Genomic DNA, 17,632 nt, shown 5'->3' on the forward strand with positions numbered 1-17,632 from the left:
TAAGGTTAGAATCAGACAAGTACAGATCCCCTTAGAAAATAAATATACTCAGTTTTGTTGGACAGCAACTGTAGATAAAACTTGCACCTAATAACACACCTAACCCTGAGAATGTCATGCAGGAGGCAGCGCTGTTATTAAAATGGCACACAGACTTCAGCCAGACTTGTGAAAAAATCCACTTATTGTCCTTTTGCAGCTATCCAACTTTCCCAGCCAAGCAAAACTGCAGGGGGCCCATTATCAGTAGCAGTGCCATTGCTGTCTCAACAGCTAGCATCTGTCACAGTTACAATGAGCACAGATGAAGATTTTTCATCTGATATAGTAAATGTTTTAGCGACTTTTAAAAGGAACCTGTCAGGATAGAAATATGGGAACTGTCTTCAATTACTTATTTTTATTGGACCTAAACGTAAAAAGTGAAGAATTGCTATGTAATAAGGAACATTTAGAAATTATGTTAGTTGTACCTAAGCAGTATCCGAAAAAATACCTTTTGTCTTGAGATTCTAAACAAATAGCTATGTACTTCCCTGTATGTGAGTGTGCCTAGGCACTCCTGCGCTTACAACCTCATTGCTGTAAATCAGCATTATGAGCCCTAGGCACTTCTTATTTCAGGAGATTAAGAGTGAGATGTGATGGTGTCTTGCTGGAGTAAAGGAAGCAAAGCTCTTTGTCTACCGAAATGGTGGCCTTCGCATAGAGACGCAGTGCAGAGTAAGGCATAGTAAATCAGTATTGGTAAAAGATCAGCTGCATGGAGTTTACAAGCAACATCGGTAACTATTCATTTGCCCTTTGCCTATTTTTTTTACATATTTCCATATGATACAAAGCTGTATTTCTATTCTTGCTTTACTACTTGATGGGTCATTGACCTTAAACAAGCATGTGCTTACCAGATGTCAGATCATCTAACATGCACCTGCTTCTTCTGTGTCAATGACACACTTGGGAGTGAAATCAGGATGATAATTCTGGAGCACGACCCTTAAAAAAGGAAGCAAGTTCAGCTCCCATATGAACAGATGTTTTTCAGAAGTATGCTGCAGTCAGTTCGAACAGCCGCTCTCTAACTTCTCGTCTACATAATAATTCCAAGGTAGTAAAGCTGAACCCATAATGAGTATGTGATTTGATAATGAGTGACCACTTTTAATTAAAGTGTTACTGAACCCAGAGCCGGTGTTCTGACACAAAGTGTCCGCCTATCGAATAGTGTCCAGGCCATACTGCGCAGGCTCAGCGACAAGGAGAAGCCGAACATCTCAGAAGGAGAACGGCGCCTGTGCACTGAGTCCAGGTTAAAGGCCCAGCATCCAAGTGAACATTGGGTTGCTGATAGTAACAGGACCCCTCGCAGGCTCACTTCGCTCGCCACGCTTCAGGGCACGGCCTCGCTTCGCACGGCTATTTTATATTCTAACTCTATGTTCAATTGGATGGTGGGGCTTGAACCTGGACTCTCTGCGCAGGCGCCGTTTATCTTCGAAGATGTTCGACTTCTCCTTGTCCCCCATACTGCGCAAGCGCAGTACAGGGCGGGCACAATCTGATGGGGGACACTATCTGATCAAACACCGGTCCCCCACAGTAAACTAAACATGGAAATGCAATTATTTTAGTAAACATAAACTGCTAAATACCCGTTCTCATCATCATCATCATTCTCAGCAGTATATAACAGTGTGACTTCTATTAGTGCCTGGTAAAAGCTTGTAGGAAAAGTTTTCATACTGCACTGGCTGTTCTATCAGGATGCAGGACTTCTGACCCTCTGTCTGAACAGAGCTGTTTGGCCCTGTGCTGATCACATGCATTCTCCCAAAAAAGAAAAATCTCCAGCAATACACACCAAACGGAGCATGTGCAGCCTGACTCCAGTAACTCTGTCTTATCCAGACATGGTTTGAAGTCAGTGGAAGAAGGGGAGGATCTGTGCATACAGGATTAAACAGCCTTTTTACACAATACAAAGGATTAACCCCTTAGGTTCCAAAATGAGTATTACAAGCGTGCTTTACTGCATATACAGACTGATTTTATGGTTGTGGGTTTAGTAACACTTAAAGAATGGAGTTTACCTATTTGACGGGTCTGTAGAAAAGTGGCAGATTCCTTCTAAAGAACAACAAAATATGAGTGGGAAACACATAGCTGTGCTCAAGGTTGGTGATTGAGCAGTAAGCGTCTATCAGGGAATATTATCTACCATGCCATTATTGGAATATACTTCTATTTCTACATTGTGCATGCCCATCAACAAAATGGGCACAAAAAGCCTAACAATACTGCCGTTTCAAAATATATCTTCCTGGCGACTTTTTAAAGATGGAGGAGGGAGCAGAAATATTTTGAGTGGAAAATTTTCAGACAGTTTTGGCAGTATAATATAATATTCATATATAATTTATATCAAATATTCATAATTAATGTATATACATGTTTTGTACATAGCCAAGTAAGTAGAAATATGTACATCTTTATCAAATTTAGTTCTTTCTCTTCTCTTTTCTTTCTCTCTCACTATACTTATTTGGGAATATTACACAGCAATATCAACGCCACTTCTTTTAACAGACCTTGACATGATTTACATCTTATTTACATAAACTTAAACCCTGTCTGCACTCTAAATATCCCTTTAAGGGACACAATACAAATTACTAGGCAACAGACCTTAGTAATAACATCAATTAAAGTCTTGTTCCATTGCCATTTTGTGATGTGCATCTTTCGAATACTTCTTATAGAAAGATAAAAATATATATAATGATAATGGGATTGTATGCACCTTTTGTGAAATCTACCAAAACGTACAGCTGTTTTATTTATATACTTGAGGTGGCAGTAAGTCAGTTATGTATAAAGTCAAAGGACTAAGAAGACTCTTCTGTATTCAACCGTATTTCTCGTAAGAGAATTCAAGTTCTTTGTGCAAGTTGTTTATTGCTTCCTTTCTGAAAAAAATCTGATTGATTCAGGCCTTTCAATGGTGTTTGGCCCTTGCCCAGATAAAATTCTTAAGCATACATTTCTGATAAGAAGCTGACTATTTGTTTGATGGTAAGTTCAGGTACCTTTCTTCTGTTTGAGTAGATGCTTTGTCCTGTACTGGCCATAACAGGTCTTGTTCAGCAAGACCTGATAGACTTTAAAGACAATCAAACAACACCTGAAAAATGTCTTCATTCTGCACAAGGCTTGAAGATTTGTAAAGAAGAAACTCTTCTTTTGAGGATGTAGAGTACATTGGCTCAAGGCAAAGCAGAGATATTAAAACTGAGATCAGGAGGAAAATGTTGTAGTCCATGGACTGGACTTGCTTTAACTGTGAAATCTTTCAATGATTGGACACTTGTTCACAGCTAAAAGTATAGTCAAAAATTCAATTATATGGAAGATATTTAGGTAGCAATATCACTTATAAACTCTTTACCAAGAAAACGAGTCTGATTGTCTGCTCTGTAGGAAGAGATTGAAGGAGTTTGAAGAAATCCAGAACACAGTAGTAATCATAGGAAAGTGTCACAATGCCTTTGTATTCTGGAACAGCATATAAAGTTAGGCCCAATGTACCTACTGCTAAAATTCGGTGGTACTGGTAACCTGAGTTACTTCTGAGTTCAGATCTTCTCCTCGTCGGCCTCGGGATCCTCTCCTTCGGCCATCCATGTCTAGTCATACCGGCTTGTCTGGAGCATGTGACTGAGCACAAGTGGATACTTGGTCCCGGGTAGTGTTACGGGCTCTGCTGAAACTACTCTGTTCAGCATGCGTACGAAAGGGTAGGCAGAACTCTCGGAAACATCTTTTGAAATTTTCATCTAAGAAGGCATAAAGCACTGGATTTAGGCTGCTATTGGTGTATCCCAGGGCAATACAGAAATGCCAGCTTGCCACAACGTAGGGATTCCTCTTGTCAATTTCCACCATGGTCCACACAATAACAAAGATATGGATGGGTGTCCAACAGATGATGAAGGCAGCCACCACTACTAGAACCATACGCGTTATGCGGCGTAGGTTGCGATCTTTCTCTCTTGATCCAGACAGGAGGCGTACACTACGAAGGCGAAGGATCATTAACCCATAGCATACTGTAATTACCATGACTGGAATCACAAAAGCGAAGATGAAGACACAGATTTTGGTAACAGTATCCCAGTACCAATCGGGGCGAGGAAATTGAAGCATGCAGGTTATTGTACCAGCTGTAGAAGTAGAGGAGATAGGAACTTGTTAGTAACTGATTTACCCTCTGTTATTACACATAGAAAAAAACAAAAACGAATTCCAAATATGGTAGCGCCGTCCTCACCTTAAAGTAACTTTATTTATAGTAACGGACAAATAGAAGCCCTATTGGTGGCAGCTCAATTTGTTCTGTTTTTTCTGTTTATTTTTACGTTCATCAAGTACAGGTGTTTTCACTATACATAAAATTTCTAATTGAAATTACATAAAACATTCCTTCTTCTGAAACCTGCTGCTAAAGTCTGCCCATTGCCTAGCAATGTCAACATCTTTGCACAATTGTGCCAACACGAGTTCCCACAATAGAAATGAATGCTGATCCACGTCTGTTATAAACACTTGTGCAGACACAGTAATGTAGCGCCCTCTAGTGTGTGCTAGTTGTTAATGTAGGTTTGTTAGTATGTTTTTTTTAGTGTAGGTAAATTTAGTCAGGGCTAGGGGCTAGGCCTGAGCTGTGAATCTGGGTCAGGGTTCAGTGAGTCAGAGCTGAATGACTCATCCTGACAGCTGCTCTGGTGCCACCCCCAGTCTAGAATGTTATAGAAACTTCTAGAGCTAGTAGGTGGAGATTAGGAGGAGCTGCCTGGAATATTTATGAGAATCTTGGCCAATTCCCTGTAAAGGGCTGGCAGGGGGCAAAGCTTACTTCATAAATAGGCATGAGCCATGCCAGCAGGGGCAGTAGGGTGGAAGATGTAGATACAGTGCTGTGGAGGCTGTCGTGGCCCTCTGGGGTACCCCCAAGTCTAGGGGGTGATCATGAGCTGGGTGCTGGAAGGATCCTGCCATATAACATGGAGGAAGCCCGTCCTGGCGGTACGGGAGCAAGAGAGGGACAGTGTGAGTAGAGAAGCCCTACTTGGGATTTACTACCACATGTAGCCAGGTCTCCCTAAAGACAGTGGTGTGTCAGCTCTTCATTCCTTCCCTGGGAGATCTCCTGCAGAGTCACACGGGTGGGTTAGTGTGAGTCAGTCTGGGGGACTGTGGAGGAAAGTTAGTCTGGAGGGCTAGTGAATGGGGCAGCTGCAGCCAGGTGGGTTGGCAGTGCCTGAAGAGGTGATGCTGGGACCAGTAGCCATAGGAAGGGAAAGTACAAGCTGATTCTGCTACACAACAGAGGGCTTCGGGTTCCTGCCTGCAAAGGGCTATTGCTAAATCTGACTGTGCCTGTCAGATCCATTAACAGTGATCCAGCTGCAGTCTGCAAGCAAGTGAAGTGCAGGAGGAGTGTCAAGGAGACTGTATATAGACTGTGTATAGGAAGATGTCCCTGAAGTTGTTGCCAACGTTTTGTTGCTGAAGTCAAGTGGGCATCCCATAACCTCCCATCCCCATCCAAGTTATTAACCCTCAATAAACCCTCAATAAACCACATAAAACAAAGCCATGGATTGTTCTCTGTCTCTGGAGTGCCTGTGAAAATTTGGTTTGCCTGGCTGTGCAGGGTGGCGGACCCCAGTTCATCTGCGGCTCCTAAGGGGGTGCACTTCAGTAACATAAATAGACACTGAAGAAGGGGCCATTTAAGTAATGACTATCAAAAACAAATTTTAACAGAGGGTGACATTTGGGTGGAACTCACATATAATCTCGGTTGTACTTTACCGCAAACATGTGCTTTACCCAGTTAGGGCAGAGGAACAGGTTTGCTTTTCCCATCCACTAGCTGGCAACCCAGAATATACGTATTTTTCCTTTGCTTTCCCACTGCATTGTTCAGCATTGGAAGCCAAAGGAAGTACCTGGTAAGTCACTCTATGTGATAATGCTGGCCTAATTAGTGCTGTCACACCGGGACTCCACAGCCCTGTGTAAGCACGGGCTTTTTTTGCTGTCAATATCTTAACAAAGTGGCATAGTAATAAAAGTAAAGAAACAATATGCTGCTTGGGTGGATAAAGTGAACCTCCATTGGTAAAGTACAGGTTCAAGTCAAGGGCTTATATGTACATGTGTCCTTTTTGACACATAAATTGTTATCAGAAGATGCAAATGATATTAAATATATATATATATATATATATATATATATATATATATATATATATATATATATATATAATAAAATACATTTATCTTTATATTTAAAAAAAAAAAAAATGCATTATTATGCATATGCTTTTACATCCATCTGAAATTCCAAATGAAGTGTTGTTTGTATTTACATGTTACATACAGTACACTGACACAATTTAGCATACACATCCTTCATCTGCATAGGACTGCAAAAAGTGACTTATATCAGCATTTTTGTACAGAAGATGTAAAAGAAAATTGGCTCCCTTTTGTAAACAATGCCAATGAATAGTAGTATCCACACATTAGTACAAATAATCTTTGGCTTATGCTGGCTGTTGTATAAAAAAAATTCAAAATGCTGCCATATTTGTATCAAACATACACCAATGGCAAAAAATGAAAAAAAAAATTAAATCAAATAGTGTCTTTTTGTATATAGAATTGTACTGTATATCACATGAAGGTTATCCAAAATGAAAAAAAGTTCTGCCTCATAAATAGTCGAAATTGCAATAGTTAATTATAAATAATGATTTTTTATAGTGTGGTACTGATTGCCTAATGCCATTTTTAAACGAGACTATATGCAAATAAAAATGGAGGAAGCTGTGATCTGATTGATACTATAGTCAGTAAGTTTAAGGAAATGTTAACTATTTTCTTTTCAGTGTATGGACCATTCTTATACTTTATATTACATAGTTACAAAGTTATGTATGTTGAAAAAATGCATACATTCAAGTTCATGTTTTAGAATTCCCATGATATTTAAGGATCTTAAACTATTACCTTAAAGTGATTCTATCACTCTAACAAAAACAATCTACTGACAGGTAAAGTGTGTAGGCACCTAGGCCTACCATAGGTATCTATAGACATCTCTGCACTACAATTTGGGGCATAGTTTAATTCAGTATTAGGTATTCCTTATCATGCCATGTACAGACAACATTAAAGCTCACAATTACCTTTATTTGTTTTGGTGACTGCCATAACCATGATTGGCACTCCAATAATTGATGACAGAATCCATATGCAGACATTTACAGCTTTGGCTTTTGAGGGGGTTCTAAAGTCCAATGCTCGCACAGGATGGCACACAGCTACATAACGATCCACGCTCATCATGGTCAGGGTGAAAATACTGGTGAACATGTTGTAGTAGTCTATAGATAATACGACTTTGCAGAGAACTTCTCCAAATGGCCAGGTTTCCATGAGATACTTGGCACTTTGAAAAGGTAAAGTGCTGGTTGCCAGTGCATCGGCCAAGGCAAGATTGAAGATGTAAATGTTGGTTGCTGTCTTCATCTTGGTGTATCTGTGAAGAACAGAAAATACTATAATCTTAAAGGATAATTTTCTGCAAAGAACCCTACATTTATTTGTTACAGGTACCTGCAATATATAGTACTGCCAATGTATGCAACACTTTACATATATATTGTACATTAAATTTCACATCAGTCCCTGCCTTCAAGGAATGTACAATCTAGGTCCCTAACTCAGTTTAGGGTTAGGGTTATGTTTGTATGTATGTTCATACTGTACATACACATACTAGGGCCAATTTAGACAGGGGGCAATTAACCTACCAGCATGTATTTGGAGTGTGGAAGGAAACCCATGTAGGCACAGGGAGAACATGCAAACTCCAAGCGGGCTGTGCCACGGTTGGAATGCAAACCAACGACCCTGGTGCTGTCAGGTGGAAGTGCTAACCACTTGCTGGCACATAGCTAATACAATTCCAGCACATAAAAGCAAGACATGGCTACCCTTTTTTTTTCTTCTAATGTCACTGGTTGTACATAGGTAGGGAGGAAAAGGGTATTGTCAAAGTGATTCCTTTTAGTGACTAACTAAAATGACTGAAACATATATTGCTGCTGATTGGAGCTATGTGCAGCTGCTGTCCGACTCCCCTATGTGCTGCCAGCATAAGGTACTTTAACCCCTACTAAACACTGAGCAGTTACTACAAAAAAGTAAAAGAATCCCATATTTATTACTGTATATGCAGGCTGACTGCATTTTAGTAACAAAATATGAAGTGGGCTTTAAAAATAAGACTAGTCTGTTTTTTTCACTGATAAAAATAAAAAAGTACCTTAGATGTCAGAAACCCTAATTTAGTTCTAACCCTTAGGTTGACCCTAATACATAGTGTCAATAAAATCTTGTTTCATTATCATTGTATAAGTAAAGATTGCCATAGTGATTCTCATCGCATTGGTTTGTGCTTTTGTAAAAAAGCATCAAAATTCGGTTTTCTATGCTTTGGGTTTTATTGCCCCAAAATTGTTGAGGATGGCATCTCTGAAATTCTAGTCTGGGGCTGAAGCAGTATATATATATATATATATATATATATATATACTATGGTGGTTACATGCAATGCCTCCCTCTGACTACATTTTTCCAAGGAAACATTGCATTATGCGTAGGCATTATTCTGGTACCTTCTGCCTGCTACCTCCTGGTACCTGCCTTAGGGTGCCAGGAAAAGGGGGTGGTAAAATCCAAATCCCCAGCCACTTGCTGGGGTTTTTGATTTTCACAGTGCTGAAGATGTGTTTTTTTACATACTGCCGGCTACTATAGTGTCGGGGAGTGTGTGTACTTTAGTAAAGTCGACTTTCATGTGGGAGTGATAGAAGCAGCTGTGAAGCCACCTATCACTCCCACCACTGCTGCTATGTGCCAACTTCCCCCTCATCATGCTCACAAGGCTCCGCTATCCCACCTGTAGGCCTGGTGCTGTCATGGCGGGTATCACTGGGGCAACGGGAGCTTAGCGGACCTCCGTTTTCTCAGCCTCCATCTTGTACACAGACCGAGAGGTGATGTGTATGACATCACTTTCTGGACTGGAGCTGTCATTCTCTGAGATCAGTGCTGGGGTAAACAGCTGATGGAACATGGTCTGTGTTCCATCAGCTGCAGTAGATTAGAGAAGAGACATCCAGGGTCTAACAGACTGCCGGTGTCTCCATAAAGAGAACCTGTCACCTATATGCTATCACTTAGAGGGCTATTGGTCCCCTATGTGATAACAATAAAAGTTATGTAACAATAAATAAAAATGAAACCAAAATTATTTTAACAATATAAGGAGGCATGTAAAAAATAAATAATTTTTTTAGAGTCCCCCCACATACACACCCACACGTACCAAAATGTGTGCGTTGGGGCACCTATGTATAAAAATGGCAATTATCCTGCACATGTTATATATCAGCTCGCACGCCAGAGTGAAAGCAATCATTTTAGCACCAGTGCTCCTGCATAACTCTAAACTGATGACCTGTAGGGGTTTTTAAAGCGTTGAATGTTAGAAAAGTTTTAAATGTTTATTGTGTGATTATTAAAAATACCCGAGACTGATTTTTAAGATGGTATCTGAGCACATGTTGTATTAACTTGCTATATCTTTTGTTTTAACTGACCCCATAGTAAAATATAGAGTGATTAGGCTTTACCATATATGGTAACCAGGGCCGCCATCAGGGGGGTACAGGCATTACACCTGTAAGGGGCCCGCCTATCTCCAGGGGCCCAGAGCCCCCCCCCAACAATCAAGGTGTTACCATTGAGCAGAGAAAAAAAGAGATCACAAAACTTAACATCGCTAGCACAACCCCCCTGCTTATCTGTTATCGGCTCACAGCAGGAGAGGAGGAAAGTAAATATGAAGAGATCGCCTTTGCTACCACCAGCACTAACAGTTTATCGGCTGAGGAGGAGGATAGAGGAAACATTAAGAGATCACTAATGTAATGTTCGCCAGCATCCCCCCCCCCCCCCTGCACCCTCAGTTTGCTATTGGGGAGAGGAGGGGGCGGAAAGAAAAAGAAAGCTTGCAGAGATTACACTCACAGCGGCTAATTCTCTGCTTATCCATCCCTGTGGAGGCAGAGCCTAAGGATTTGCTGGACTTGGACTGTGATGGGCAAGACAGGGCCAGGGGGAGTGCAAGCTCGTCGACAGTGCACATGGGCAGGGACACCAAAAACAGATCGGAGAGTGCAGCATGGAGGGTAAGTCGCAATTTAATGTGTCCTGCTGACTGTGCCCCCATGTGCTGTTTATCTCCTTTTTCTTGGATGGGACACCCTAAGACCCCTTTCACACTGTGCCGCCACCATCATCAGCAATAAGGCAGCGCTGCTTTACCGTCGTCTTAGCAGCGCTATTCTGCCACTAGTGGGGTGGTTTTAACCCCCTGCTAGCGGGCAAAAAGGGGCTAAATCTGCCCGCAAAATGCCGCCGGAGCGGCGTTTTTCTGGTATCGCAGCGCTGCCCCATTGATTTCAATGGGCATGAGCGGAGGAAGAGCAGTGAGTTCACCGCTCCTTCATCACTCCAAAGAGGCAGCTGGCAGGACTTTTTCGGATGCCCTGCCAGCGCACCACTCCAGTGTGAAAGCCCTCTGGCTTTCATACTGGAGTGAATGGAGCCGCTTTTTTCAGGCGCTATGCAGGCGCTATTTTTAGCGCTATAGCGCCTGAAAAATGTCTGCAGTGTGAAAGGGGTCTTAGGCTGACTATATGTAAGAGTGTTAAAATAAAAATGGGTGCACCGAAGAACTCGTGGGATGGTCAGTGGGCCGATTCAGTGGGACGACCAGTGGGCGGGCCCTGGAGAATGTTGGGGGTCGTGCCCCGGGGGGCCCAGGCCTAAAGCTCTTTAAGGGGCCCCAAAATTTCTGATGGCTGCCCTGATGGTAACAGATTGTACGGGAACACTGATTAGCAAATAAAGTATGTACCATGATGAACCAGGAGCTATCAGTGTTTCCTCAGCCAATAGAAGCATTATAGCTGTATTATTGTAAGCATTAGGAGGGGGGCTGTACATCCCTCTGTGTGATTTCTGCTCCATCCTTTGGCTTATAAGCATCACTCAGAATGTACTGCTACATTTTGAATAAATTACCTTCACCTTGAGAAGCCTGGAGTTTGACTGATCACAGGGGAAGAATAATCCTAACATCATCATCTTTTATATTTTGTGAAAAATTAAAGGTTACGGCGTCAATAACTAAATATCCCAGTGCTGCACCTAAAATTATTGATATACCGTATTTATCGGGGTATAACACGCACTGGCGTATAACACGCACCCCAAGTTTAGGAGGGCATTTTAAGGAAAAAAGTTTTAGGAGGGAAGTTAAGGAAAAAAAAAAACTTACATTTAAATGCCCGTCAATGCAGCCTTATCAGTGTGCATCTGCAGCCTTGTCCATCATTGCAGAATGATCAGTGTCATTTGCAGCTTGCCCAGCATCATTTGCAGCTTGCCCAGCGCTGTTTTCAGCCTTGCAGAGTGTCATTTACAGCTTGCCAGTGTCATTTCCAGCTTGCCCAGCGCCGTTTGCAGCCTTGCCCATGTTTAAATATCCCGCCGCCGAGAAAGACCGAGCCAGCGCCGCCGAAAAAGACCGAGCGCCGCCGAAAAAGACCGTGCCGTCTACTCGGCTCCGCTCGTAGTCCCGCCTCCCTGCTGTTTATGGAGCGAGCGCTGCCGAAAAAGACCGAGCCGACTCTACTGTGTATTCAGCTTGGCGGGACTGCAAGCCGAGCCAAGCCGAGTACACAGTACAGTCGGCTCGGTCTTTTTCGGCAGCACTCGCTTCAGAAACAGCAGGGAGGCGGGACTACGAGCGGAGCCGAGCAGACGGCTCGGTCTTTTTCGGCGGCGCTCGGTCTTTTTCGGCGGCGCTCAGTATTTTAGACTCCCAGACAGTGGGGATCTGCGTATAACACGCACCCACGACTTTCCCCCGATTTTAAGGGGGAAAAGTGCGTGTTATACGCTGATAAATACGATACTAATAATTCATGAAAAAGTGTGTATAAAGGGTGCTACCTGGATAAAACTATATAAGTGATAAATTAATAATTCCTTATATACTGGTAAATACAAGTGATCAAAAAAACACAATTCATCAATTTACATCAAAGTCCATAAATGTCTATATAGACAATTCTTCAATGTATGCTCCAACACAGTGCTTCTAAAATAATATGTGCTCCCAAACTTCAAACACAATAGTGCTTCACCCGAAGTGGCTTTAAAATGCACTCACCAGAATTCCTCGGCCAACAAGTGACCATAAAGCATGTAATGTGAGAACCTCCTCAGTTCATAGGTCTATCTCCACATCTATTTCACTCTTCCATGTGTGGCTACCATACGATCACAGTCGGATATGCAGTGGAACGTGGAAGAAACTCTTTCCATTATCAACTATCATCTGTCTCCCATCACGAGACTCTGTGGAATTGGCTCAGCCACAAAGAGCCACAGAAGGCAGGTATAGTGTAATATTGCTTTTTTATTTTAAAAGCTGCTCTTACATATGTCCATTCAGATGCAGAAAGGCACAAAAGCAGCTCGAGGGTTTGTATAACCAGTCCCGCACCACTGTGTGACTAGCGGCGTGTGTTCCAACTACCCAGCAGAAGTGGAGGGCTCCTTTCAATTTACGTGTCAAGCCTCTCTTTTATGCATTTCACGCTCAAGCGTGCGTCATCAGGAAGTGAGGCTGACGCCATTTTACCAGAGCCTAAATAGTAGTTAGCCAGACGCCATTGGTCAGGATCAACCAATATAAATTTTAGCATCTCTAATTTTCTCTAATTTGTGTCGCATTGAATGTGCCAAATGTAAAAGTGGAGCTAATTAAGACCAATTCTCTTTTAGCATATAGAGAAAAACTGGCTCAGACAGATTTTGCGAAAGTAACAAAGCATGAGCCAAATTCAAGTACAAGTTCTAGACAGGTGATGTATATGAATTTAGTGCATTCTTTACTGTACTTTTAGAAGGCATGAGAGACACTTTTGCAAAATCTGCATGCACCAGTCTTTATGAAGTCCAGGGATTCTGTTAGTTCCCAATTATATTCCAACAAATGCATTATCTAAAGCAGGGGTCTCAAACTAGCTGTTGTGAAACTACAAGTCCCATGAGGCATTGAAAGGCTGACAGTTACAAGCATGACTCTCACAGGCAGAGGCATGATGGAACATGTAGTTTCGCAAACAGCTGGAGGGCCACTAGTTTGAGACCCCTGATCTAAAGTCTTCAATACAGCCTGTTCTCTTTTCCCACTCTGTCTAGGGATACATACAGGTTGCCCCTGAATAGGGATGAGCCGAACACCCCCCCGGTTCGGTTCGCACCAGAACTTGCGAACGACCCCCGCGTTCGATACGAACGTTCGAACCCCATTGAAGTCTATGGGACTCGAACGTTCGAAATGGAAAGTGCTAATTTTAACGGCTAATATGCAAGATAGTGTCCTAAAAAGGGTTTGGGGACCTGCCTCCTGCCTCAGGGGACATGGGTCACTGCAAAAAAAAGTTTTAAAAACTGCCGTTTTGGCGGGAGCACTGATTTTAATGACGATTAAAGTGAAAAAAAAAAAGGTGAAATATTCCTTTAAATATGGTGCCTGGGGGGTGTCTGTAGTATGCCTGTGAAGTGCCACGTGTTTCCCGTGTTTAGAACAGTCCCTGCACAAAATGACATTAAACAGAAATAACACCATTTAAAACTGCTTGCGGTTTTAATGTTATATCTGGTTCCTGCAATATGGTTGAAAATCATTGAGAAAAATGGCATGGGTAGCCCTCCCTGCCCATTACCAGCCTATTTGGGTCTTGTACGCATATTAAGGGGAACCCCGTACCCATATTAAAAAAAGGAAATGCGTGTGGCCCCCAGGCCCTATATACTCAGAACAGCAGTATACAGGCGGTGCAAACAAGATAGGGACTGTGTAGGTTTGTTGTGTTAAGTTGAATCTGTTTGTAATTTTCAACTGGTACATTTTTAAAGTGTAGCTCCAGTCAAAAAAACTATTTTTAAGCTTTTTGGAAAACATAGGGAAGGGTTATCACCCCTGTATAATTTGTTTTGTCGTCCATCTTTTTTCATCTCACTTGCTGCTGTCTCCTTGCGTTTGCAAGTAGGAGATGTTTGTAAGTTGGATGTTTGAAAGTAGGGGCCTGCCCTATATTATAGCGGTATGTACTGGGTACAGAGCACGCAGATAGCACGCACTATCTCCTAACACTACTGACTGCAAGCTCTATTATTAACCACTTGACCACTGGGCACTTAAACACCCTTAATAACCAGACCAATTTTCAGCTTTCGGTGCCCTCACATTTTGAATGACAATTACTCAGTCATGCAACACTGGACCTATAGGAAATGTTTGTCCTTTTTTTCACACAAATAGAGCTTTCTTTTGGTGGTATTTAATCACCTCTCAGTTTTTTATTTTTTGTGCTATAAAAGAAAAAAGACCGAAAATTCTGCGAAAAAATTAATTTTTCTTCGTTTCTGTTATAAAATTTAGCAGATTAGTAATTTTTTCTTCATAAATTTTGGCCAAAATTCATACTACTACATATCTTTGGTAAAAATAAGTACAAATTGGTGGATATTATTTGGTCTTTGTGAAAGTTATAGAGTCCACAAGCTATGGTGCCAATATCTGAAAATTGATCACACCTGAAGTACTGACGGCCTATTTCCTTTTTTTTTTTTTCCACAAAATTGTCATATTATCAGGTTATTTCACACACACAGCATATGCATACCAAAAGACCCTGGAGAATACAATGGTGGTCGTTGCAAATTTTTATCTCACACGGTATTTGCACAGCAATTTTTCAAACGCGTTTTTTTGGGGGAAAAAACAGTTTTGTGCTTAAAAAACAAACAAAAAAAACAGTAAAGTTAGCCCAATGTTTGTATAAAGTGAAAGATGAAGTTATGCTGAGTAAATAGATATCAAACATGTCACTCTTCAAAATTGCACATGCCCGTGGAATGGCGCCAAACATTGCTACTTAAAAAATCCCCATAGGCGACGCTTAAATTTTTTTTTACTGGTTACATGTTTTGAGTTGCAGAGGAGGTCTAGGACTAGAATTATTGCTCTCGCTCTAACGTTCTCGGCGATACCTCACATGTGTGGTTTGAACACCGTTTTCATATGTGGGCGGGGCTTACGCATGCGTTCGCTTCTGCATGCGAGCACATGGGGACATGGGCGCTTTTTTTTTTATTGTTCATTTTACTTTATTTATTTTAGTTTGACATTTTTTTCCCCAAAAATATATTTTTAATTCAATCTTATTTTATTCAGAAAAAAAGGGTGAGAAAGAGAAGGTAAACAACACAAGCAGTAACAAGATACACCAACAGTATGCTTCGTATATGCCTGAACAAAAACATGTCTATGTTACATATAAATGGATTGACAGCACGTAAATAAGGCCTTCCAGGAAACCGTCAATGAGACCAATCCATGTTTGCGGGGGAAGGGGAAAAGGAAAATAGAGAAGAAAAAAAAAAAATATATATATATATATACATATACATATACATACATATATATACACATAAGCAAATACATACAGAAAGAGTAAAATAAATACATCGTATAATCTAAAGAACCTTTCGTCTTCAGTACTGCCAGGGGGGTTCAAAACTGGCCCCCGCGCAGAACTCCGGACGAAGTTATATAAAAATCTGCAGGGAAGATATTACGTAGGGTTCTTACACCAGTTCAGGAACATTAGATAAGTCGGAGCCATGGTACATTAGCTAGATGTATTCCTAGGGGTGTATGGAAATATATAAAAAAGAAAGAGAATCAGGGACATAGAAGAGGGGGCACAGAGATAGGGGACGAGAATCGCTCCATCATGGACCCAGTGCGACGTCGTCCAGGCCACGCTCAGCCCAGGAGATAAACTCAGAGGAATATCGGAACATGGACCAAGATGTCCAGGTGAGAGTAAACTGTTCATTTTTACCACATTCCTCTGCCAACAGACGTTCCAGGTCCCTTATGCGGTCCACCTCCATAGCCCAGTCCCCAAGGGAAGGCATGATCATCGATCTCCAGTGACGGGGGATCACTACCCTGGCCGCCGCCAGGAAGTGTCGTAAAATATCTTTTTTGATGGATTTGAATGTACCAGGGAGTATAGATAAGAGAGCCACTTCAGGTGAGGGGTGTATAGAGGTCGCCATCAGCTTACAGTAAAGTTTGAATATCTGTTGCCAATACTTTTGTACCGGAGGGCATTCCCACCATATGTGTAGCATGGTTCCCCGGGAGCTAAGACACCGCCAGCAGGTATCTGGTACTCCCGGGTTGAAATGGTTTATCGTCGATGGGCATCTGTACCATCTCGTCACCAGTTTAAATCCCTTTTCCTGGGTCTTAGTGGCCAAAAATATATTTTTGATCACTTTTATTCCTATTACAAGGAATGTAAACATCCCTTGTAATAGGAATATGGGGTGACAGGTCCTCTTTACAGTGAAATCTGGGGGTCATTATGACCCCACATCTCACCTCTAGGCTGGGAAGCCTGAAATAAAAAAAAAAAAAAAAGATTCTGGCTTTGATCGTACTGGCGAGTTGGTAGAAGCACCGGAGGGCGGTGAGGGGTGGGGGGCGTCTATGGCTGGGTATTTCAGGGTATCACTGAGTATGGCTGGGTATCTCCGAGTATGGCTGGGTATGGCAATTTATGGCAGGGTATTGCAGAGTATTGGCGGGGTATTGGCGGGGTACTACAGAGTAATAGCAGGGTACTGCAGAGTATTGGGGGGTACTCCAGAGTAATGGCAGGGTACTGCAGAGTAATGGGGGTTACTGCAGAGTAATGGGGGGTACTTCAGAGTAATGGCAGGGTACTGCAGAGTAATGGGGGTTACTGCAGAGTAATGGGGGGTACTGCAGAGTAATGGCAGGGTACTGCACTGCAGAGTAATGGCAGGGTACTGCAGAGTAATGGCGGGGTACTGCAGAGTATTGGGGGGTACTGCAGAGTAATGGGGGGTACTGCAGAGTAATGGCAGGGTACTGCAGAGTAATGGGGGGTACTGCAGAGTAATGGCAGGGTACTGCAGAGTAATGGCAGGGTACTGCACTGCAGAGTAATGGCGGGGTACTGCAGAGTAATGGCGGGGTACTGCAGAGTAATGGCAGGGTACTGCAGAGTAATGGGGGGTACTGCAGAGTAATGGCAGGGTACTGCAGAGTAATGGCAGGGTACTGCACTGCAGAGTAATGGCGGGGTACTGCAGAGTAATGGCGGGGTACTGCAGAGTAATGGCAGGGTACTGCAGAGTATGCACTGGTATTGCAGTGTATTGGCAGGGAATTGAGGGGTTAAATTCGGTGAGCAGCGATGTGGGCACTGCAGATGCAGCCCAAATCGCTGCTGACACCGATCTCTTTCCCCTCCGCTGTACCGATCGGTACAGAGAGGGGAGGGAGGAACCGGCGTCATAACATGACGCC

At 42.4% G+C, this 17,632-nt stretch overlaps 1 protein-coding gene across 1 annotated transcript in view; it reads right to left on the minus strand.

Moving 5' to 3' along the window:
• Nucleotides 1-509: 509 nt before the first annotated feature.
• OPRD1 (opioid receptor delta 1) overlaps nucleotides 510-17,632 on the minus strand; it is a 41,794-nt gene continuing 24,671 nt past the window's right edge. The window contains exons 2-3 of the mRNA XM_077480983.1: nucleotides 7,257-7,609; nucleotides 510-4,220 (exon numbers count right to left, since the gene is read on the minus strand). Coding sequence (XP_077337109.1) covers nucleotides 3,688-4,220; nucleotides 7,257-7,609 — 886 coding nt within the window. The 3' untranslated portion in view covers nucleotides 510-3,687. The remainder of the gene's footprint in view (nucleotides 4,221-7,256; nucleotides 7,610-17,632) is intronic.

Source organism: Lithobates pipiens, unplaced genomic scaffold, assembly GCF_037356315.1.
Source record: "Lithobates pipiens isolate NorthernLeopardFrog02 unplaced genomic scaffold, aLitPip1_a1.2 Scaffold_16, whole genome shotgun sequence".
Classification (NCBI taxonomy): domain Eukaryota; kingdom Metazoa; phylum Chordata; class Amphibia; order Anura; family Ranidae; genus Lithobates; species Lithobates pipiens.